The 24,124-nt window shown below is 36.5% G+C and overlaps 1 protein-coding gene across 6 annotated transcripts in view; it reads left to right on the top strand.

Annotated features, from left to right (window-relative positions):
• The window catches only part of RAD54B (RAD54 homolog B), an 86,217-nt gene that overhangs the window by 45,161 nt on the left and 16,932 nt on the right, over window positions 1-24,124 (top strand). For 3 of the 6 annotated variants that reach the window (XM_036065525.2, XM_078072219.1, XM_036065527.2), the window contains 7 exons: window positions 3,587-3,784; window positions 5,543-5,824; window positions 8,998-9,160; window positions 14,352-14,577; window positions 14,844-15,051; window positions 17,504-17,643; window positions 19,869-20,159. In XM_036065525.2, coding sequence (XP_035921418.1) covers window positions 3,587-3,784; window positions 5,543-5,824; window positions 8,998-9,160; window positions 14,352-14,577; window positions 14,844-15,051; window positions 17,504-17,643; window positions 19,869-20,159 — 1,508 coding nt within the window. The remainder of the gene's footprint in view (window positions 1-3,586; window positions 3,785-5,542; window positions 5,825-8,997; window positions 9,161-14,351; window positions 14,578-14,843; window positions 15,052-17,503; window positions 17,644-19,868; window positions 20,160-24,124) is intronic. The other 3 variants (XM_036065526.2, XM_078072220.1, XM_036065531.2) reach the window with 1 other exon arrangement.

Genomic DNA, 24,124 nt, shown 5'->3' on the forward strand with positions numbered 1-24,124 from the left:
GGAAAGGAATCAAGACATGATGATGATGATGATGATGATGATGGTAGTTAACATTTAGGGAGTATTTATTACATGTCAAGTACTATTCTAAGGGTTTTACAAATAATAGCTAATCTAATGCCCACAACAAATCTGTGAGGTGGGTATTAGTATTACATTCATTTACAGATTCATAAACTGGCATAGAGTGGTAAGTAACTTGTCGAGGGTCACTTAGCTTGTCAGTGGGAAAACTCAAGATTCAAACCCAGGTGGATTAGTTCATGCTCTTCTCCTCCTCCTACTGTTCTACAGAAGAAAGGCTATATCTGAGAATCTGTGGTATTTTTTTTTTTATGTTATGTTAATCACCATACATTACACCATTAGTTTTGATGTAGTGTTCCATGATTCATTGTTTGCGTATAACACCCAGTGCTCCATGCAGAACGTGCCCTCTTTAATACCCATCACCAGGCTAACCCATCTATGGCATTTCAAAGTTAATTATAAGTAATTTCTGAATTCTCAGTTTATTGTCTTCTATTTATTTTTTCTTGGCACAAGGAGGGTCCTGGACATAACAAGTCAACTCTTTAGTCTTTGGGAATGTAACAGGGTATTTGACTGGATGTTTTTCCAGCTATTTTGATGAAGACATACTCATTACCCTTGTTTTACAGCAGTCTTGAGCAATCACATTTTCTTCTTGGATAATGTAATAAAAGATAGGAACAAATTTTAAAAATGCAAAATGGTATTATCATTCAATGCACATGGACTACTATTGGTAGAAATAATGCAAAGACAAAACTAAAGTTAGCTAAAATTGCATACCACAAAATTTTTTAGAGTTCAAAAACTGATCGAACATCCCTTCTTTTTTGTTAATCCTAAAAACCCTCAAAACTTTATCTGGGAAACTCAAGGTTGGTAAAGCAAAAATAATCAACGAATGATAACTACCAATTACCTAAAAACTGATAAATTTTCTTGACTAGAAACTGATGGAGTAATACAATTTTGTTAATATTTAGGTATTCAAAATTTGACTTAGCAAAACTGCATTTGGTAGAAATTATGGTTTTAAAAACTCATGTTGGCAAAAGCTGTAATCAGTAAAATATGATTCATAAAAAAGTGACTGAGGAATCAAATCTTTGTTGAAAAGTTTACACGGAAAATAATCCTGAAGGTAACAGTTCATAAAAATGAAAATAAAAATGGGCAATGATGGAGGTGAGTTCATAGTTAATTTCTAAAGCTACTTTCTCATGAAAATTAATTTTAAGATAATTCTGTTTTAGTATTTTTATAAGCATAAAGTCAGATGTACTTTGAATCAAAATGGCAGTTTTGAAAAGTACCTATTGTTCTGGGCATCTGGTGATGAGCAGAATCAAAACACCTTCCTCCCAGGACTGGTTTAGTGGGGAAGGCTAACGTTAAATCATTTGTCACATAATTAATTGCTGAGATAATGCTGAAATAATAAGGCAAGATCTAGCTTGGCAGTAAGGGAAATTTAAACTGTATGGAAGGGGGGCGCCTGGGTGGCTCAGTCGTTAAGTGTCTGCCTTCGGCTCAGGTCATGATCTCAGGGTCCTGGGATCGAGCCCCGCATCGGGCTCCCTGCTCTGCCGGAAGCCTGCTTCTCCCTCTCCCACTCCCCCTGTTTGTGTTCCCTCTCTCGCTCTGTCTCTCTCTGCCAAATAAATAAATAAATAAAATCTTAAAAAAAAACCAAAACGGCTGCCTTCAGCTCAGGTCATGATCCCAGGGTCCTGGGATCGAGCCCCGCATCGGGCTCTTTCTTCAGCGGGGAGCCTGCTTCTCCCTCTCCCTCTGCCTGCTGCTTCCCCTGCTTGTGCTCTCTCACTCTCTGTCAAATAAATAAATAAAATCTTAAAAAAAACAAAACAAAACTGTATGGCAGGGTGAATAGAAGTTGGAAGAAGAGGTAGAAAGCCCTTCGGCTAGATGTAGTATGTTTTCTTAAAGACCATTAAGACTAATGGATTTTAAGAAGGATACATAATCAGATTTACATTTAAAAATATAAATGTAAATTTAAATATAAATTTACATTACATTTAAAAATAGATACATATAGTAAATATGGAAAATGGGTTTAGGGAGTAGAGGTGGCAAAAGAAGATCTCAGTAGGCCTTGGGAAGATCCTGAACGGTAGTTCAGATCAGAGATGGTGATTTGAAGAGGGGAGGGTATGGAGAAGGCAAACAGTACAGAGCTTTGAGAGCCAAATGGGGGCTAGAATCACCTGGATCTGTGGTTGATTGGCTGTGGAACTGAGAGTAAAGGATGTCAAGGATGATTTCCAACTTTTTGGCTTGAATGAGGGTGGTGGTACTCTTACTGAGAAATGAGAAAACTGAAGAAGGAGCAATTTTTGGAGAGAGGACAAGTGGGCATGATGCATAGAGATGTTTATGAGACATTCATGTAAACTGGTCTGAGGGGTAATTATGTACCGATACACAGATTTAGAGTCATGATCTGGGCTAGAGAAAAAAAATACAGGTTTATGCAGGGGTGGTATTAAATCCATGGGAGTGGATGAACTAATTTAAGGAGAAGGGCACAGCGAGAAGGTCTAGAATTCAGGTCTGATGAGCTGGCAAAGATGTTTAAGAAGAAGCAACCAAAGAAGTAAAAGGAAAAATTGAAATGTGTTAGGAAAGTTGTAAAAAAAGGGTTCAATATTTTAAGGAGTAAGTGGTCAACATTGTCCAATGCTTTTGAGAACTCTGATCAAGACTAAAAAAATACCATGTGAATTTATTGACAAGGAGCTCCTTAATGGCCTTTAACAAGGGTAGTTTTGGGGGAGGACTGGACTGGAAACCAGATTGGAGTACAGATCTTCTTTGACTTGTGGGGTTATGTCCTAATAAACCCATCATAAGCTGAAAATATTGTAGGTCAAAAATGCATTTATACACCTAGCCTACCGAACATTATAGCTTAGCTCAGCCAACCTTCAACATGCTCAGAACATTTACATTAGCCTACAGTTGGGCAAAATCATCTGACACAAACCCTATTTTGTAATTAAGTGTTGACTATCTTGTGTAATTTATTGAATAGTGAGAGTGAAAAACAATGGTTGTGAGTGTCTTGGTTGTTTACCCTCATGGTTTCATGGCAGACAGGGAGCTGTGACTTGCTGCTGCTGCCCAGCTTCACAAGAGAGGATTGGACCATATATCACTAGCCCCGGGAAAAGACCAAAATTCAAAATTGGAAGTAGATATTTTTCCCATGGATGTTGAAAATTTACCTTTAGTTCCTAGAGTTTTAAAATGTTTGGAGTAATTACATTATTCTACGTAAACTGAGTTTATATAACTTTGAGATAATAAGAAATTTATATTCATTGTTCTCATGGTCATGCTAGACCTGACATTTGAATTTCTCAATTTATAAAATACTAACTGGAGTATGATCAAATATTCTTTCATAATTTTTAGTACCATCTAATTTTCTTATGCTTTTATTTTTGTTCAAATGACCTTACTACTTAAAGTTGACTATCTCTAACAATGTGATTTTTATTTTATTTTATTATTATTTTTTAAATTCTAGTTCACTCAGCCCCTAAAGAAATAACAGTACCTAAAGGACAAGAAGAGGAAGAACCTGATAGCCTAGTTAAATATTTCAGTGTTGTTTGGTGTAAGGCTTCAAAGAAAAAACACAAAAAGTGGGAAGGTGATGCTGTTCTCATTGTAAAGGGAAAGTCACTTACATTAAAGGATTTGGAAGGCAAAGACATTGGAAGAGGTATTGTGATATTCCCTGATGTTTATGATTTGGCCTAAAATTAGTATAGATCTGAGGTTACATAATTAAAATGATTGGATTTTATAAAGGGTTAGATTAAGATGCTCTTTCACTTGCATGTCTAAATTATCTCATAATAGTCTAATAACAGTCTTATGAATACTAGCTCAGTGAAGCAAATCCCATCCCATGGATTCATTTTCTCTAAAATGAAATCGTTATATACGATTATTTTGGTGTTTTTCTGAGATTAAGCAGTTTGTCTTAGTGTACTCCCCGCCCCCCCCAGTCCAGTGCTAAATGATTAGCGTTAGAAAGATGTTGATTTCAGGAGTGGAATATTATCTAATTTCAATGATACCCAATAAAATTTTGAAAAAAAAAAAAACATGGCTAGGTATGATCTAGATTAATACATCTACACTGGAGGTCATCGTTAATTCTATTATAAAATGTTGCCAGGATGATTTGTACTAATACAAGTTAGCTCACAAATTCAGAATGCTTAATACCAACCATGTTTTTTGACATTGTCTCTTATTGTTCATTTTGAATATGGCCCATTACTATAAAATCGTTTTTTGTTTTTTTTTTTTAAGATTTTATTTATTTGACAGAGAGACACAGCGAGAGAGGGAACACAAGCAGGGGGAGTGGGAGAGGGAGAACCAGGCTTCCCGCCGAGCAGGGAGCTCAATGTGGGGCTCGATCCAAGGACCCTGAGATCATGACCTGAGCTGAAGGCAGATGCTTACCGACTGAGCCACCCAGGCGCCCCTATAAAATCCATTCTATATGTTCATTCATTCATTCATTTAATAATATCATACTTTATAGTATGTAACTGTTAAGTGCCAAGCACTATGCTAGGAGTAAACATTCAAAAATGGATATAATTTCTAGTTTAGTGGGGATAGGGCAAATGTAATTGATAAGAGGCAGTAAGATAATTGTTCCATTGAGAATTTTACTCCCTGCAGTGGGAGATAGAAGGAGCATTTAGGTCTGCCTAGGAGGCTGGGGAAAGCTTCATAGGAGTTAATTGTTTAAGGTAGTATTTGAAGATAAATAGTTTTGTAGGGTATGAGAAAGGGGCATACATAAGAGGGAATAGTATATACAAAGGCACAATAGGAGAGAAAACTACTGGTTCAGCATTTCAGGAATGTAGAATGTGAAGGTCAGTGACAAGAGTGAGAGTTGAGGCTGAACTGAATTATCTGCAACAGAATTTTTTTATTATAAAAATATTGAGGGGTGCCTAGGTGGCTCAGTCGGTTAACTCTCTGACCCTTAGTTTTGGCTCAGGTCATGATCTCAGGGTTGTGGGATTGAGTGCCACATTGGGCTCCTTGCTGGGCAAGCCTGCTTAAGATTCTCTCTCTCTCTCTTTCTCCCTCTCCTCCTCCCCATCTCTCTCTCAAAAAAAAAAAAAAAAAAGTCACATGCTCTACCTACTGAGCCAGCCAGCAGCCCTAGCTATATTTTCAATAATTAAAAGAGGCCTTGCTTTCTCTAGAGTTTGGCTCATTTTTATAGCTTTATTATTTATTCCTTCTGATTTTTTAGTTTTTTTTTTTTTTTAGACAAAATGATAAATTATGTTTTCATTCTGGTTAATGGGTTATACAAGGCTATTTGCATTCAAAGCACAGTTTTCATTCTGTACAGTTATGGGAAGGTGACTATGGTATCACTGATTAAGTCATCTTAGGGTATCAGTAAATTAAATTCACATTCTCCCTTCTCAATTTAAAGGCATTGCATATAAATTCAAAGAGTTTGAAAAGATTGAAGAGGGCCACAGAGTGATGATTGGTGGAAAAGAAGTAGAAGTCATGGGCATAATCTCTCCAGATGATTTCAACAGTGGCAGATGTTTTCAGCTTGGAGGAGGAAGCCCTGCTATCTCAAGTTCTTCTCAAGCTGCCAAGAAGTGTTTCTCTAACCCCTTCAAAAGTGTTTGTAAACCAAGTTCAAAGGAAAATAGACTGAATGGTTTCCAAGATTGTAAACCACGCCATGACCCACATGTACCAAGTAAGATGTAAAAAATAATTTGAATATTCTGTTTTTACTGTCAAAAGATATTTGGCATGTGAATTTAAAGTTTAAGTTTTGTTTAAAGTTTTCAGATGAAAGTATATATTATTCAGGTAACAACTGAAATAAGGAATAATGTTGAAGTTGTATAATATAGTTTGGGAATCGTATAGGTAAATGTATAATTCTAAGAATACAGTAATGAAAATGTCATATTTTGTGTTGAAGGAAAAATATACAGATTGGAGATGTATACACACACATTCACATATATATACGTAATGATTTTGAGTAATATCTGACATCTTCAGCAAAAAGAAATATTAGTCAATTCGTGAGTCAGGATTATGTTTATACTTCTCTTTTGATGACTGTATGTCTTGATAGCATACATTAGTGTATTAAAATGTTGAATGGTGGAATAGCAGGTAAAGAATTTAAATTTTACTCATGAGAATTCAATTTAATGAATTAATTTTCACATTTATGAATCTAATTTAAAAATCATATTAAAAAATAAACCCTCGCCTGTTTTTTTTGTTTTTGTTTGGTTGTTTGTTTTGATTGTTTATGCAAGCAGGGATTTCTTCGGTGCCTTTTTTTGCACTGGGCCCAGTGGTAAACTGTTATCAAAGATCTTCTCATTTGGTGAGGAGGCAGACAAGTAAATTTGAATTATAGGGCAGTGGATGTCAAAGTTGGGGTATAGAGAGGCTGCTTTCATATTAGTAGTAAAATAAAAAGTACATAAAGCAACGTAATTATTTTTTGCAAGTATTATAGAAATAGGATTTTTGAAATAAAGGGGCCTTTGAGATCATTTAGTTCAGTCTCTTTGCATTTGAAGAAAACTGAGGCGAGAAAGATGAACTGAAATTGCTGAAATTAAAATAATTATTGACAAATTTGGGATAAAAACCCCAAATTAAAATTCCTAACTCTACTGGGTGTTATACACAACTAATGAATCGTTGAGCACTACATTAAAAACTAAGGATGTTGGCTAACTGAACATAATAAAAAAAAATTCCTATCTCTATGTGAGCTTATCTGAGATTTAATTGAAAGAGAGTGGAAGCTTCTGCTTCTGCTTTTTTATTTTTTATCCAAATACTTTATCTGTCCTGCCATCTCTTTTAATAGGCTTCCTTCTCCTTTATTCTTCTTTCTCTTTGTCTTCCTATTACATAATAGAGGGATATGGGGAACCAAAAGAATAATGTGCTTATCCAAAGATGTGAGTTAGAGTCCCGATTTTGCCACTGAACTAACTGGTTCTTTGACTTCTTGGGGGTAGTCACTTACCTCACTCATGGCTTTGTCTCCTCAAGTCTACAATGTGGGTTCTAATCACTGCCATAGAGACATAGAGTGCTGCAAATGCTGTGTATAATACTTGTTGACTGAATGAAAAATTTTATCGTGATTGTATATATATGTGTACATGTACATATGTATGCGTATAATATAATAACCCTTTGTGTAAGTGGTAAATAGTTGATGATGCTCATTTATTTATCTTGCCAAGGGTAGAATTAGGTTGTAGACTTAAAATGAAAACATGAAAGATTTTATAAGCACTAAATGATGTGCTTCATTATTGTGAAGATAGAGAGGCATTTTTAAAATTTGAACTGGTGTCCCATTATTATTATTATTTTTTTAAGATTTTATTTATTTGACAGAGAGAGACACAGCGAGAGAGGGAACACAAGCAGGGGGAGTGGGAGAGGGAGAAGCAGGCCTCCCGCTGCGCAGGGAGCCTGGTGCGGTGCTTGATCCCAGGACCCTGGGACCATGACCTGAGCCAAAGGCAGACGCTTAACGACTGAGCCACCCAGGCGCCCCCTGGTGTTCCATTATTGATTGGTCGTTTAAGTTTTATCTTTCTTGAAGATGGATGCTTTGTTAGTTGACTTAGATTCTATGGTCCTTCTTGCTTGAGAAGTGAATTCTCCTTACCTCTGTCTTCTCTTTTTTCCCCTTTGTGCTTTTCAAAAGAGAAAAAAAAAATGGGGCCATTTCTTGGTTAGGAAAACACAAGGAATATACTCTTGCTTTGCTACTGGAATATAGAGGAATGCTGGGGGCTGAATTTTCCATTTTCACTCCCTAATCCTCTACCTGCCAGGAATTGACCTCAAAAATGGGAGTTCCTTTTAGTTGCTCAGAAACCTAGGAAGATCCACAGAAAAATTCCCTCTGGGTGACTGCTAATGGTAAACATGACCAAACTGTCATTCCTGTGACTGTATTTCTGCATTGGTGGATATTAATTTAATCTCCTGGAACCTGTTTTATCTTCCATTCTCATTTCTGTCCTTCTCTTTTTCCTTTTTGTTTTATTTTAAAAATCTATTTCATTTTTTAACCATGATGTAGATGTATAAGTATATCCCCAAAATAATTTTGATGAGTTTATTATCTGACTTTAGATTTATTAATTGAGAACTGCTTCCCAATTATATTTGATTTTGTATTTTTTGGTGGTATTTTAATCTTTTAAATTGTATTAGTATATTTCTACAGAATTACATTATTATTCTATGGTTACTTTTTTTTTTTGCTGCTTTGCAGAGATTCATGAATTTGACATTCATGAACATAATAATTAACTTTAAGCAAATAATGATGTTGAAGTCAATGGAAAATTTGTCATCCTTTCTCAATCTTCTGATTAATAGAAGTAATAGTCATTGTTTGTGTGTATAGAAGTGAAGATAATGGGAGCCTTTATGTTAAATTTAGGGTGCCTTTCCAAAATAAGAAGCTGTGAGCATTAGCAAGTGCAGCTTGGAAAAATTCCAATCTGTACTTCAGTTGGAGATAGTTCTCTTTGCTCTGAATACTGAACTATTAAATGTTGTGGCTTACTGAATTCTTTACTAAACAATAGTGAATTTCATTGGCTTTGAAATACTTTGGGGCAAATGAAGTTTGGAAAGCTCTTTGAAATTCTCTGCCTGAAATCTCACAGCAGTAAAGCATGAGATTATTTTTTAATTTTCTATTCTTGCTTAGTATCAGTTTTACTAAACATCAACTTTTTTTTTTTGCCACAAATGATGGCAAATAGTTATAGGCTATGAGTAATTAAAGCAAGATAATGTAGTTGCTGACAAAGTAAAATTGCAATACATTAATAGTTAAACTTTCATCTTTTTCTTAAGATTCTCTTGTAATGTCACGACCTGACAATAATCACCAGTGGATGTTCAATAAGAACTGTTTCCCTATTGTGGATGTGGTGATAGATCCTCATCTTGTATATCATCTCCGACCACATCAGAAAGAAGGAATCATATTCCTTTATGAATGTGTAATGGGAATGAGGTAGGAAAATAAATAATTTGTTTAGTCTAATCTGACTTTTTGTTTTTTTTTTTTTAAAGATTTTATTTTTTTTTTAAGTAATCTGTACACCCATAATGGAGCTCGAACTCAACCCTGAGATCAAGAGTTGCATGCTCTACTGACTGAGCCAGCCAGGTGCCCTTAGTCTAATCTGAGTTTTGATTTAACCTGTAATGGTTTTCTAGAAAAAGCCTGATATGATGAGTCTCAGTATTTCATGAATGATACTTAATGTGTGCATTTATTCTAAAAGTGATTTTTAAGGATGCCATGTGCCAGACATCCTGCTAGGAGCTGGGCATATAGGAGTCAGGACCAAGGTCCCTACCCTTAAGTAGTTTTTAAAGTATTTGAGGAAATAGGTACATATAGTCAACCTTAATGTGGTACAATAAGAGCTTACTAGTATGAGAAAGGGTTATGGGGCAAAATGGCAGTAGCCTTTAATTCTGCTTATGGAAAAAAACGTTTTCTTCTTATCTTACCTCTACTTAAAAAAAGAAAGTCTCCCCCACTCCCGTTTATTTATTTATTTTTTTTCAGATTTTATTTATTTGACAGAGAGAGAGAGTGTGAGTGCGCGCGCACACAAGCAGGGGGGAGAAGCAGGCTTGGGGAGGCTCCATCCCAGGACCCTGGGATCATGACCTGAGCCAAAGGCAGATGCTTAAATGACTGAGCCCCCCAGGTGCCCCTCTCCCACTCCCTTTTAAATAGAGTTTTCTGATAAAGAATTGTGGTATCCTCTCTTAAAGATACTTTAGAGGAGGGGCACCTGGGTGGCTCAGTCGTTAAGCGTCTGCCTTCGGCTCAGGTCATGGTCCCAGGGTCCTGGGATCGAGCCCCGTGTCGGGCTCCCTGCTCGGCGGGAAGCCTGCTTCTCCCTCTCCCACTCCCCCTGCTTGTGTTCCTTCTCTCGCTTTGTCTCTCTCTGTCAAATAAATAAATAAAATCTTTAAAAAAAAAAAAAAGATACTTTAGAGGATACACACAGACACACAAAAGCCAGACAAAGGAAGTAAAAAAGAATCAAAGGAACCTGCTAACATCTTGTTATATTTCCTTCTAGTTCTTTTTGTTTTGTTTTGTTTTTAATGCATAGGCCCTTGATTTTTAAATTGATCATTTAATAGGAATTTGAGAATGTAAATTCCCCCAAACTCTAAGAACCCTTTGAATGTTGACAGGTTAAGGGTATACTACATCCCAGAAACTTTCTAGACTCATGTTCTTTCTCAAAATATGATCTTCTTGGGGCGCCTGGGTGGCTCAGTCATTAGGCGTCTGCCTTTGGCTCAGGTCATGATCCCAGGGTCCTGGGATCGAGCCCCGCATCAGGCTTCCTGCTCAGCGGGAAGCCTGCTTCTCCCTCTCCCACTTCCCCTGCTTGTGTTCCCTCTCTTGCTGTGTCTCTCTCTGTCAAATAAATAAATAAAATCTTTAAAAAAAAAATATGCTCTTCTTTTTGGAGATCTTGTCTCATTTGGCTGGGAAAGCATCTTTACTTTCTTTCACTTTTCAATGTAATCAAACCTGAACTTTGAACTCCTAAATATTCTTTGATTCCAGATCTTTTCTGGCACCCCACTGCAGCAGTGCTGGTACCTGATGTCATACAATTATATTTTGTCTGGATTTTTGCAGCGGCACCTAGCTTGTGTATCTGCTTCTGATCGTCCTCAGATTCATTCTACTTATTGCCACCAGCTTGATTTTTCTGAAAAACAGTTCTGAACATGGCATTCCCTTGCTTAAAATGTTTCAGACTCTCAGAACTTAGAGCAGTGTTTCCTGATCTGTAATATGCACTCCACTGGTGTTATGTGGGATCATTTTAGGTGAACATGGACAAGCCTTGTTTTTTATTTAAAAAATTCTAAGGATTTTATTTTTAAGCAATTTCTTTTTTAAAAAACATTTATTATTTTAGAGAGAGAGAGCACAAGTGTGTGGGGGGAGAGGGGCAGAGAGAGAGTGCTCCACTGATCATGGAGCCCAACATGGGGCTCCACCTCATGACCCTGAGATCATGACCTGACCTGAAACCAGGAGTTGGATGCTTAACCTGACTGAGCCACCCAGGTACCTCTAAGTAATCTCTATACCTAATGTGGGACTCGAACTCACAACCCCGAGATCAAGAGTTGCACACTCCACTGACCGAACCAGTCAGGAGCCCCACACCTTGTTTTTAAATTCCAATAGTAGCATATTTAGTTAGTGAATTGTTGGAAAAAAGTAGCATATTAAGTTTTTGGTTTCATGGATAAATTATGCTTGAATTTTCAAATAAATCTAAGTAAAAAAGGGAGCCAACTTAAAAATAAACAATATAACACATATGGTATCACATATAGCAGAATTGTGATGGTGGTCATGAAGGCCTGATGTTTGGGAGACACCTGCAACATACAGTCTGAACTTTCAAGGATAAAGTATGCCATCTTTAGTCTCTCCCTGTCTTGCCAGGTTCATAGCCTTTGTGTTTCCTTGCTTGGAATTCAGTTCAAGCTCCAACTGTGTTGAACTACTTGATTCATGTAATGAATTCCTGTTCACCTTTGAAAAGGGCCATCTTTTCAACTTGCATTGTCAAGTTGTTGGTCTAAAATGATAATGGGGGTGCCCGACTGGCTGGCTTAGTTGGTAGAGCATGCATATCTTGATCTCACGGTTGTGAGTTTGAGCCCCACGTGGCGTGTAGAGATTACTTAAAAAAAAAGTCTTTTTTTTTTAAAAGGTTTTATTTATTTATTTGACAGAGAGACACAGCGAGAGAGGGAACACAAGCAGGGGGAGTGGGAGAGGGAGAAGCAGGCTTCCTGCCGAGCAGGGAGCCCGATGTGGGGCTCAATCCCAGGATCCTGGGATCATGACCCGAGCCGAAGGCAGACGCTTAATGACTGAGCCACCCAGGCACCCATAAAGTCTTTAAAAAAAATGATAATAGAAGTGTCTGGATGGCTTAGTTGGTTAAGCATCTGCCTTCGGCTCAGGTCATGATCCCAGAGTCCTGGGATTGAGCCCCGTGTCAGGCTCCTGCCGCTCCCCCTGCTTGTGCTCTCTCTCTCTCTCACTGACAAATAAATAATAAAATCTTTAAAAAATTGATAATAATGGCTGTAATTCATGTTTGTGATTTTTTTTTCTGTACTTTGAAATGGAAAACATAGTTGATTTTTGGTTATTATTTTTACTAATAAGAAAAAGAATTAAACTATAATAAAACTGTACTTATTTTTTTAAAATTTAAATTCCAGTTAACATACAGTGTAATATTAAGTTTCAGGTGTACAGTTGAGTCATTCAGCCCTTCTATACAACACCCGGTGCTCATCATACATGCCCTCCTCGGGTGCCTGGGTGGCTCAGATGGTTAAGCGTCTGCCTTCGGCTCAGGTCTTGATCCCAGGGTCCTGGGATTGAGCCCCACATTGGGCTCCCTACTCCGCGGGAAGCCTGCTTCTCCCTCTCCCACTCCCCCTGCTTGTGTTCCCTCTCTCGCTGTCTCTCTCTCTGTCAAATAAATAAATAAAATCTTTAAAAAAAAGAATGTCCTCCTCAATACCCATCACCTATTTAACCCATCCCCCCACCCACCTCCCCTCTGGTAACCATCCGTTTCTTCTCTATAGTAAAGAGTCTGTTTCTTGGTTGACCTCTCTCTTTTTTCCCCTATGCTTGTTTGTTTTGTTTCTTAAATTCTACATATGAGTGAAATCAACATCACTCATCATTAGGGAAATACAAATCAAAACTATAATGAGATATCCACCTCACACCTGTCAGAATGGCTAAAATCAGTAATGCAAGAAACAACAGATGTTGGCGAGGATATGGAGAAATAGGAACCCTCTTACACTGTTGGTGGTAATGCAAACTGGTGCAGCCACCCTGGGAAACAGTATGGAGGTTCCTCAAAAAGTTAAAAATAGAACTACCTTATGATGCAGCAAATATTTGCCCAAAGAATACAAAAATGCTAATTCAAAGGGATATTTACCCAAAGAATACAAAAATACTCATTCAAAGGCATACATGCACCCCAATGTTTATGGCAGCATTATCTACAATAGCCAAATTATGGAAACAGCCCAAGTGTCCATCGACTGATGGATGGATAAAGAAGATGTATATATACACAATGGAATTACTCAGCCATAAAAAAGAATGAAATCTTGCCATTTGCTATGACATGGATGAAACTAGAGTATTATGCTAAGTGAAGTCAGTCAGAGAAAGAACACTGTACTTATTTTTGGTACTATCCTTAATTCCTTTGGACTTTGTAACTTTTAAAAGATACATAAATAGGGGTACCTGGGTGGCTCAGTTGGTTAAGCATCTGCCTTTGGCTCAGGTCATGGTCCCGGGGTCCTGGGATCTAGCCCTGCATTGGGTTCCCTGCTCAGTGGGGCGTCTACATCTCCCTCTCCCTCTCTTTCTCAAATAAATAAATAAAATCTTTAAAATATATATTTATGTATCAAAGAGCCTTAATAGCTACAAAGTGATATAAACATGCCACTTATTAATAATATTCCTTATAATATTTAATTTTAAATTGCATTAACTGAGTGGGTCTGTAGGATAAGACTATTACCAAGTTACATATATATATATATTAGATCAATATTTAGGTTTTTTTTTTTTTTTTCTTACAGTGCAGGGAGCACTATGATTGAGGACTTCATTTACTGCCAGAGAATCATAAATATAGCTCAACAGATCTTTCTGGTTAACGATTGCAATGTAGTTTAAACTGTTTAGATGTCTAATGCTGAAACTAATAAAAATTGTTCAACTGTTAGTGATGAGAAGCAGAGTTATAGTTAAATTATTCAAATGTAGATATAAAATTGGGATACATTTCTAGTCTCTAAATATATGCATATGATAGTAACAGATGATTTAGATTCAACTGTCTAATTTCAGATTTGTTTTAGTAATTTAGTTGACAGTAAATATATAATGAATATAATTATCAAAGATTCAAAAGAGAGATATATTGTAAATCAGCTGCATGAAAATCTAGATAAAGGGTTTCGGGGGGTAGTGTTTGTCCTAATTACAAAATATCAGCTTTTGGTTCTTGACTAGTAAATGACGATATTAGGGGCATAAAATATTTTCCTATTGTGACTAGAAGAAGTATAATTATTTCTAACAGAGTGAATGGAAGATGTGGAGCTATTCTTGCTGATGAAATGGGTTTAGGGAAAACGTTGCAATGTATTTCGCTCATCTGGACTCTACAGTGTCAGGGACCCTATGGAGGCAAGCCAGTAATAAAGAAGACGCTTATTGTCACACCTGGAAGCTTGGTGAATAATTGGAGGAAGGAATTTCAAAAATGGCTAGGAAGTGAAAGAATCAAGATATTTCCTGTTGATCAGGTAAGAGACTTAGAACAGTTCATCTTTGGTCATTTTCTAAATCTCTGTGCTTTTCAAATCAACACTGCAGTTTTCACTGTTTGTAGGGTAGTTTTTCAAGTGCATATAACTCTCCAACTCCTTTGCATAAAAATAGCATCTTGGCTTACAATTTGGCTTTGAGTTAACATATTCTAATTAATGTCTGTCAAGAATATGCTGCTTGAATTTGATTTTATAGTTTTAGCCCATGATTTGTTAGATATTATCTTTTTTTTTTTTTTTAGGACCATAAAGTAGAAGAATTCACCAAATCTCCATTTTATTCTGTTCTTATCATCAGTTATGAAATGTTACTTCGTTCTTTGGATCAAATTAAGAATGCAAAATTTGATCTTCTAATCTGTGATGAGGGGCATCGTTTGAAGAACAGTGCCATTAAGACAACTACAGCCCTCATTAGCCTCTCTTGTGAGAAAAGAGTAATTCTAACTGGTCAGTATTTACTTTGGGATGATATGATAGAATTTTTGCCTACTTACCATACAAGATTTGTAATATGCTTGGCAACCAAAGAATTGGTGGTGCTGGATGGAATGCATACTAATAAACCTATGGTAATTGAGTCTTGGTAGGATTCTGAATTTTCAAATCCCTATGTAATTTTCTGTAACCTACATTTTGAAGTTTTTGAAAAATAAATACAGTGGTATCATGGTAAAGAATCTAGGAGATGGGTCTGGACTGCCTCTGCTTGGTTCCTAAGGGTGATATGTATAGCTGTACAACTTTGGGCAAGTTATTTAACTTCTCTTTGCCTTAGTTTCCTTATCTATGAAATAAGGATTATAATACCATTTACTTCATAGAGTTATTGTGAAGGTCTCTAAGGAGTTAATTCACATAAAGTTCTTGGAAGACTACCTGACACATGGTAAATGCTTAATATAAGTATCCCTTATTTTTTTTTTTTTAAGATTTTATTTATTCATTTGACAGAGAGAGACACATCGAGAGAGGGAACACAAGCAGGGGAAGTGAGAGAGGGAGAAGCAGGCTTCCTGCGGAGCAGGTAGCCCAATGCTGGGCTTGATCCCAGGACCCTGGGATTGTGACCTGAGTGGAAGGCAGACGCTTAACGACTGAGCCACCCAGGCACCCATATCCCTTGTTTTTATATGTATATGCTGCATGCACATCATTTGCTGGCCGAACTTGCTGGCCCAGACTGGAAAGGTGGGATGGCCCATATGTAAATACAAGAATCTTTTTCTACTCACTTCTTTTTAGCCTAGACTAGAATCAGGCCTGAGTAGCTCAATGTAGCTTTCCTCCCACAACTCACTTTGGTCTCGTGTGGCCCTTCCAATTTCTGGAGAATTATCCTTGTTTGAATGAGAGCTTCCACTCTCCCCTGTAACTTGGTCAATGGTTGACTCATATAGAGGTAAGTGGAAAATGCCAGAGCCCTTGCCTTAGGGTAATTTCAGGACCAACTTTATGGTACAATTTATGTGCTGAGCCTTGCTATAATTTATCTCAGGCTCAAGGAGGCCATCCTTGCTTAGTTTCTTCCCCTGCTATTCTCTGATTCCATTACTCTCTTTTCTCCTGAGAGCTTTCCCTCCATAAATGTTGTACAGCCAAATCCCTGTCTCAGGCTCTGCTCCTGGAGAACCCAGTCTAAGACACAAATCCTTCCCTGCATCGATTATTGGCAAATGGGATTGGACTATCATGAGTGGCTTGGATTAGTTGGCTGGGGTTGGATAAATGTCTGGAAGCCAGCCATAAGGATCCTTATACCTTTGTTTCCCCTTTCTTTCTTGCCTTTTTCATTCTGTGTATCTTTATTAGTCATCGTCAGGGAAATTCATTTAAAGGCTTATTAACAAAATACATACCAACATAAATATATTTTCTCTAATTCTTTCTACTATGGGTCCAAAAATTTAGAACTGACTAGATGTGTTAAAAAAATTAATTAGCATTGGTCCTGGAGTTGACCCATTTAATTTTGAGGGAAGCAATCATTAAATTCCCTGGCATTGTAAAATTTATGTTGTCTATGTTAATGAAGAAGTGCATTTTTATTTACCTCTTATATATACCTCTTATATTATCTCTTATTTATATTTTTGGACAACTTTTTCTAGTCTGTTATTTGAATGTCATCTGAAACGATACTGTTGGACTATGCTGATTTACACGTTCTTTTGATGTAATCATTGAAACATGCTAATGTTTCTTTGAAAATTAGTTAGCAAAAGTTATTGAGTATGTAATATATGCAGGGTATATTAATCCATTTGTGTCAACCTTTAGGATTAGTGAAGATCTCAGTCTGATCTGAAAACTTTGAAAGGTAATAGGTGCCATTCACTGTTAGGCACTGTGCTATAGTGTGCATACGGAGTCTCCGCTTTTCACTGTAATACCACTGGGAAATTGTTAGCTTCCCACTTTTATAAGTGAGAAAGTTCTGAGTTTAACTTAAAGAGCTTAAGAAACTTGTCCAGAATCACACAGTTATAATAATATTAAGAATCACTAACAGTTATGGAACATTTATTGTGCTTTAGGCACTGTTCTTAGTATATGGATTAACTAATTTGATCCTCAAACCCTAGGAGCTGCATTTTATAGAAATCAACTGAGGTATGTAACTTGCTCAGGGTCACTCAGAGTAAATGATACAGGTGGGATTTGATCCCAGGCTAGTCGGACTCCAAGCCTGTATGCAGCCACTATGCTGAATTTAGTACACAGTTAAACCAGAGTTAAAAATTTATTTGATTCTTAATATTTTTTGTTCAGCTGGGTTTGGCTGCTCTTTCTCAGCTCTAAAGCCTCTCTTTTAGTTTTCTTAGGGAAGAGAGTACAATGTTCTACAAACCCCTGTGACTGTAAAACACAAACTTGACCTTTTCATCACTTTTTTCTTTAGGTACTCCAGTTCAGAATGATCTTCAAGAATTTTTTGCATTAATTGATTTTGTAAATCCAGGAATATTAGGCTCTTTGTCATCTTACAGAAAAATATATGAAGAACCCATCATTATATCGAGACAGCCTTCTGCTTCTGAGGTATAATTTACTTTTATAAAAAGGTTAAAAAAAGCAGTATGCCCAGGAAAGTCATCCACAACTTGGGCATTATTTAATTCAGGAAAAATTAAATTAGTGAATTCTTTATTTTCCCACAATCCTTCAACTCTTCCTGCATTCTTTATTTTAGGAAATATCACATTAAAAAAATCATAAGTAGGTACTTCACCAGGTACTTCACAAAGAATTGTAAATGACAGTAAACATATAAAAATATTCATTTTACTGATATTGAAAAAAGTAAACCAAAATAACCATAAAATAACTTTTATACTCTTCTGTTGGTGTTTTCGTTGGCTCAATTTACATAGGAATAGCAAGTATAGATGAGAGTACTGTCCTCTACCGGTTGGAATGTAAATTGGTACAACTGGAGACTAGTTGGGCAGCATGTATCAAAAGCCTTAGAATTGTATATTTTGTGGTGTGGCAATACCACTTTTAGGAATTTATTATAGAGAAATAATCATAGATGTGCTTAAAGATTTAGCTGTAAGGATAAAAAAGTATAAGGAAACAAATTGGAAACAGACATTTCTAAAGATAGGAAAATGGTTAAAGCAGAATCTGCATGTTGTATACACAATGTATTTCATGGAATCTAAAATAATATCAATTAGATGCATCATTATTTTATGAACCACTAAGGAAAACGGGCTATCAATTATAGTTATAAGAAGGCATTGCTTATAAAACACAACCTATGTCAGAGAAGTTAAAGTGTAAAAAAGAAGTCTCAGAATTAATAAAATGATAGCAAATATTTATTGAGCATTTCCCATGAACCAGGAACTATACAAAATAATAACTTATGAATATATTTAATAGCATGGAAAATATCCATCATACATTATTTAAAAGTAGAATCATTTTCATTTATTTACCTAACACTTATATATATGTTAAACACCTATAGTGGGCCAAATGCAAAGTGTTAGATCCTAAGGAATACAGTGAAGAGCCAAACTGATGGGTGCCTTGTTCCCATAAAGCTTCAACTATAGAGGTCTGTTTTTGTTACAAACAGGAAAATAAAAATAAAAATAAAATGTCAAATACATTTACATATTTGACATGAAGAAAAAAGACTTGGAAGATAGACATAAAGTCATGACAGCAATGGTTGTTTCTGGTTGATTAAAGTAGGTTTTAATTTTCTTAATTTTAAATAACTATATTTTCTTGCTTTTCCTCAGTGAACCTATTTGTTTTCAATGAATCTATTTCTTTTGTAATAAAAGTTAAAAATAGTTTTAAAATATGAGGGGAATTTTTTATGATTTTAATTTTTAAAAATTTTTATTTTTCCAATATTTTTATTTATTTTTAATTTTTTAATTTAAATTCAATTAATTAACATATAATGTATTATTAGTTTCAGAGGTAGAGTTTAGTGATTCATCAGTCTTCAACTCTTCCTGCATTCTTTATTTTAGGAAATATCACATTAAAAAAATCATAAGTAGGTACTTCACTAGGTACTTCACAAAGAATTAAATTTAAATTTTTATTTATGCTACTCATTACATCATGTGGGAATTTTTTATGATTTATATAGAAATGAATATATACATATGGGATTTTATTTTAATCTTCACTGTGAAGTTATGTATACTCAAAAGAGAATTTAAACATATATTTCACTCATATGGTATTTTGACTTAAGGTATTGTGGTGAAAATTTAGAAACAAACCAAAGGAAACAGACGAATTGGAAACTAGCATTTCTAATGAACAATATGTAATGATTTTGAAAGAATTAGCTGTGCCTTGTGTCAGTAATTCTTGTGGGTTTAATTTTAGGATCAATAACTTGTCAAAATATTTGCTTCCAAGAATTTGCTGAATTAGTTCTTTGTTGATGATTTTAAGACTTATGTACCATGATAGTCTTCACATAAAAGCTTACTTTTAGAATAATTTAGTTTGTAGATTGTTGATTTCTGATGGCTCTCAATGGGCCAATAGCCAAACAAGGATTAGGAGACTGGTTCATTTAATTAAATGATTATGCTGAACCTGTAAAGAGATGGTGGTTGGTTTTTCTATCCCAAACTCATACTGCATTTATTCTGTAAAAAAAAAAAAAAAATCTGAGGGGACATAATTAGTAAATGGTTTATTATTATAAGATGTTTAATATTCCTTTTTAGTTACAAGTATTCTTTGTTTATAACACTTTTAAGTTTGCGATTTTTCCATAGGAAGAAAAGGAATTAGGAGAGAAAAGAGCAGCTGAACTTACTTGCCTCACTGGACTCTTTATCCTTAGAAGAACCCAAGAAGTCATAAATAAATATCTTCCACCTAAAATAGAGAATGTAGTCTTTTGCCGACCAAGAGCGCTACAGGTTGAGCTTTATCGAAAGCTGTTGAATTCTCAGGCTGTCAGGTTCTGCCTTCAGGGGTTGTTGGGAAATAGTCCTCATCTAATATGTATAGGAGCTCTTAAAAAACTGTGCAACCACCCCTGCCTGTTGTTCAGCTCTATAAAGGTAAGTAGTATGTGAGACCGTGTCAAGGATGTGAGCTAAGGGTTCTGTGTCATGGGAATGTAAGCGGGCAGATTGGGCCAGTCCCAGGGGCTGCATTTGTGGGTTTTCCAGAAGCTTTACAGCCTCTCCTGTATGTTTCATCTGTACAACTTATCCAGTCTTCCCTTTGTTGAGAGACTGTCCATATTCATAGGACTAAAGTAGGGGTGACATGGATGTGAGGCACTGCCTTCTAGAATTTGCCCCATGCCCTTTGGTATCTCGTCTAATACTTTTTTTTTTTTTTAAGATTTTATTTATTTATTTGACAGAGAGAAACAGCGAGAGAGGGAACACAAGCAGGGGGAGTGGGAGAGGGAGAAGCAGGCTTCCTGCTGAGCAAGGAGCCCGATGCGGGGCTCGATCCCAGGACCCTGGGATCATGACCTGAGCCGAAGGCAGATGCTTAACGACTGAGCCACCCAGGCGCCCCTCTCGTCTAATACTTTGCTGTGTTTTCTCTCCCTATTTTATATAGCCAGTCAGTTTTGTTTGGTGCAGACAAATATAAAATTTATCATTGAAAATTTAATTTTTTCCCATTATAAAAGTAATACATGATACATTCAATTTGTATGAAATTTATAAAATTCAGAAAATCAGAAGAAAATTAAAGTCATCTGCTGGTTAGAATATAAATTGGTACAACTGAAAGAAGGTTCGCAATATATATCAAAGCCTTAAAATTTTATGTTTTGTGGCCTGGCAATACTTTAAGAATTTATTATAAAGAAATAAAGCTTTCTAGCCAGAAAAAACCCCATATTTTAGTATTAATAATCTTAGCCAATACTTAATAAGGACTTATGTACCAAACACTAAATGCTTTTCTAGTATTGTTTATTCTTTATAAAACTCTATGAAATAAGTATTGTTATTACTATCCCCACTTTTTGGTGAGGGAACAGGGGCTCAAAGATATGCATATATAATCTTGTTCTAGAGAAACTTAATTTTATTTATTTATTTTATTATTATTATTTTTTTAAAGATTTTATTTCTTTATTTGAGAGAGCATGAGAGAGAGAGAGAGAGTGAGAGCACATGAGAGGGGGTAGGGTCAGAGGGAGAAGCAGACTCCCTGCCGAGCAGGGAGCCTGATGTGGGACTAGATCCTGGGATCCAGGATCATGAGCTGAGCCGAAGGCAGTCCCTTAACCAACTCAGCCACCCAGGTGCCCCGAGAAACTTAATTTTAATAATGCTATGCTTACTATTTTAAAGATTTATTTATTTCTTTGACACAGAGAGAAAGAGAGAGAGAGAGAGATTGACAGAGAGCAAGCACAAGCAGGGGGGAACGGCAGGCAGGGGAGAAGCAGGCTCCCTGCTGAACAAGGAGCCCAGTGTGAGGCTCGATCCCAGGACCCTGGGATCATGACCTGAGCCAAAGGCAGCAGCTTAACTGACTGAGCCACCCAAGCGCCCCTATGCTATTTTAAAATCTACTTTTTTCACTAAATAAATCATGAACATTTTCTCAAATTAGGTATCTTCTCCAAGTGTGATTTTTAATGGTTGTATAGTTGAACTAACCATTTGGATAGTTAACAAACATAAGGCAGTTTGGAGTTCAGTGAGAGTTTTCTGTTTTGGAGTTAGAACTGGGTATTAGTCCCCATTCTACTATTTACCAGTTCTTTAATGACAGATTTAATCATGGTCAAGTTACATCTGTGAGCTTTTATTTTTCTTATTTCTAAAGCAGAGACAATAATAACTTCGGATGTTATTGTGGCAACTTGATGAAATGGTATGGAAAGAACCTAGCAAAATGCCTGGCCATAGAAGTTACACAGTAACTATTAATACTCTGTTACCCCCAGCGCATGCTTAACACTTTATTAAATAAACAACTTTTATTCTTTTATTTTTTCTTTAAATATTAAAAGCATAATTTGCAAACAAAATGAAAGAAAACCTGTGGGTGCTGCATTATGCTTGAGGTCAATAGTTATATACTTAGAAAATGGAGTGTTCTACCAGAATTCTTCAAGTTTATCCTAAATGAGTTATATTTACATGGTTTATCATAGGAGAAGTCTGTAACTCTTAAGTAGGTAGGATTATAACAATTTATTAATCACCTTTTTAAGAAGCAGATTTTATATACAGTGATAAAAATTAAACCCTTTGGGCATGACGCCCAGCAAAAATAGAAGCCCCAAATTCTTCCTTAAAAGGCAGCCCAGAATGCACCAGTTAACCAGTAATAGGCATAGGATACTACAAGCTTCAAAGAGGGTACATAATTTACAATCTGAGACTTGTTTGGTAAAGCCTTTCCTCTAACATCATAGCAAATGAGGATCGCTAGAAAATGCCCGAAATGAGCATTCCACGTGTATAAAGCATTAAGTTTAAGCCGTGTTTTTGTAAATATATTCCTGTTGAAACTAGTTTTTTTCCCCCAAGTTCAGTCAGGGTGATGGGTTTCTTTTCAGGAAATGTGAGTGGAATATAACCAAAAAAAAGTATAGCTGGTAATGAAAGCGTATTGACTACAGAGAGGCAGAAGAGTGAGTGCTGTGACTAGCTGATCTGAGAGGGCTAACTGGTAAATCCCTGTGATGGAGGTGATACATCAGACTGTCCTAGCATAAAGATATTATCTATTAGTTGATTCTTAATTAGGGGTCTTACGCATTATAATCTGGAAAGCTTTTAAAACTACATTTGTCCTTGCGGCGCCTGGGTGGCTCAGTTGTTGAGCGTCTGCCTTCGGCTCGGGTCGTGATCCCGGGGTCCTGGGATCGAGCCCCGCATCGGGCTCCCTGCTCGGTGGGAGGCCTGCTTCTCCCTCTCCCACTCCTCCTGCTTGTGTTCCCTCTCTTGCTGTGTCTGTCTCTGTCAAATAAATAAGTAAAATCTTAAAACAAACAGACAAACAAAAAACTACGTTTGTCCAGGCCTCAACCCATATGGACTGATTGAGAATCTGAGAGTAGGACCCAAGTATGAGGATTTGGAAAAAGTGATTCCCCAGGGGATTCTGGTTACGTGTTCCTGGCTAAGAACTTAGGCCATAAGATCACCATCTCCCTTGTATTTTGATTTAATATTCACAAGACAACTTTTTGCTAATGATTTGGCTTGCCTCGTGGTTTCATATGACAGAATGCATAGACCAATTGGCTTAAATAGGTGGGTCTCCTTTGAGAATAAATTTATATTCTGACTTAGTCTCTTAATTTGATACTTAGTATGGCTCATTTGCCTAGAGCTTAACCAGATTCAGTTTCTGAACATGAAAAGTTGTGGACTAGATCCTGGGTCTGTCTGTGGTCCTTTGATGACCTCTCCAAGGTGTTGGCATTTTAGCAGACCTAATCTGAAGCAGCCAGCATCTGTCTCTTTCCCCTTGTATATCCCAGTAATATTAATATCTTAGGGTTCCAGGTATTTTTAATCAAGTGACTTTACCCAACTATTGCTATATTTTGGGAATAAGCCAAATTAAAATCAGTACTTTGTGCCCAGCATCTTACACTTCAAGAGTCACTGCCCTTAAGGTGTTCCTGGAATTATTTTTTTTAAAGATTTATTTATTTGAAAGAGAGAGAGAGACTGTGTGTGAGCAGGGCTGGGTGGGGGGCTGGTAAAGGGAGAGAGATAATCCAAGAAGATTCCCTGCTGAATGTGGAGCCTGAGGCGGGGCTTGATCCCAGGACCCTGAGATCAGGACCTGAGCCAAAATCAAGAGTCTGACGCTTAACCGACTGAGCCACCCAGGCACCCCTGTTCCTGGAATTATTAAAGAGGGAATACAACACACATGAAAACATAGGGAAGTATAATAAAGTATACAGTTAACTTCTCAAATAAGGTCAAAACTGAAATGTACTTTGTTTTTTTTTAAGATTTATTTATTTATTTGACAGAGAAAGAGAGAGAGCATAAGCAGGCGGAGTGGCAGGTAGAGGGAA

This window comes from Halichoerus grypus, chromosome 5 (genome assembly GCF_964656455.1).
Source record: "Halichoerus grypus chromosome 5, mHalGry1.hap1.1, whole genome shotgun sequence".
In the NCBI taxonomy this organism is placed as follows: Eukaryota; Metazoa; Chordata; class Mammalia; order Carnivora; family Phocidae; genus Halichoerus; species Halichoerus grypus.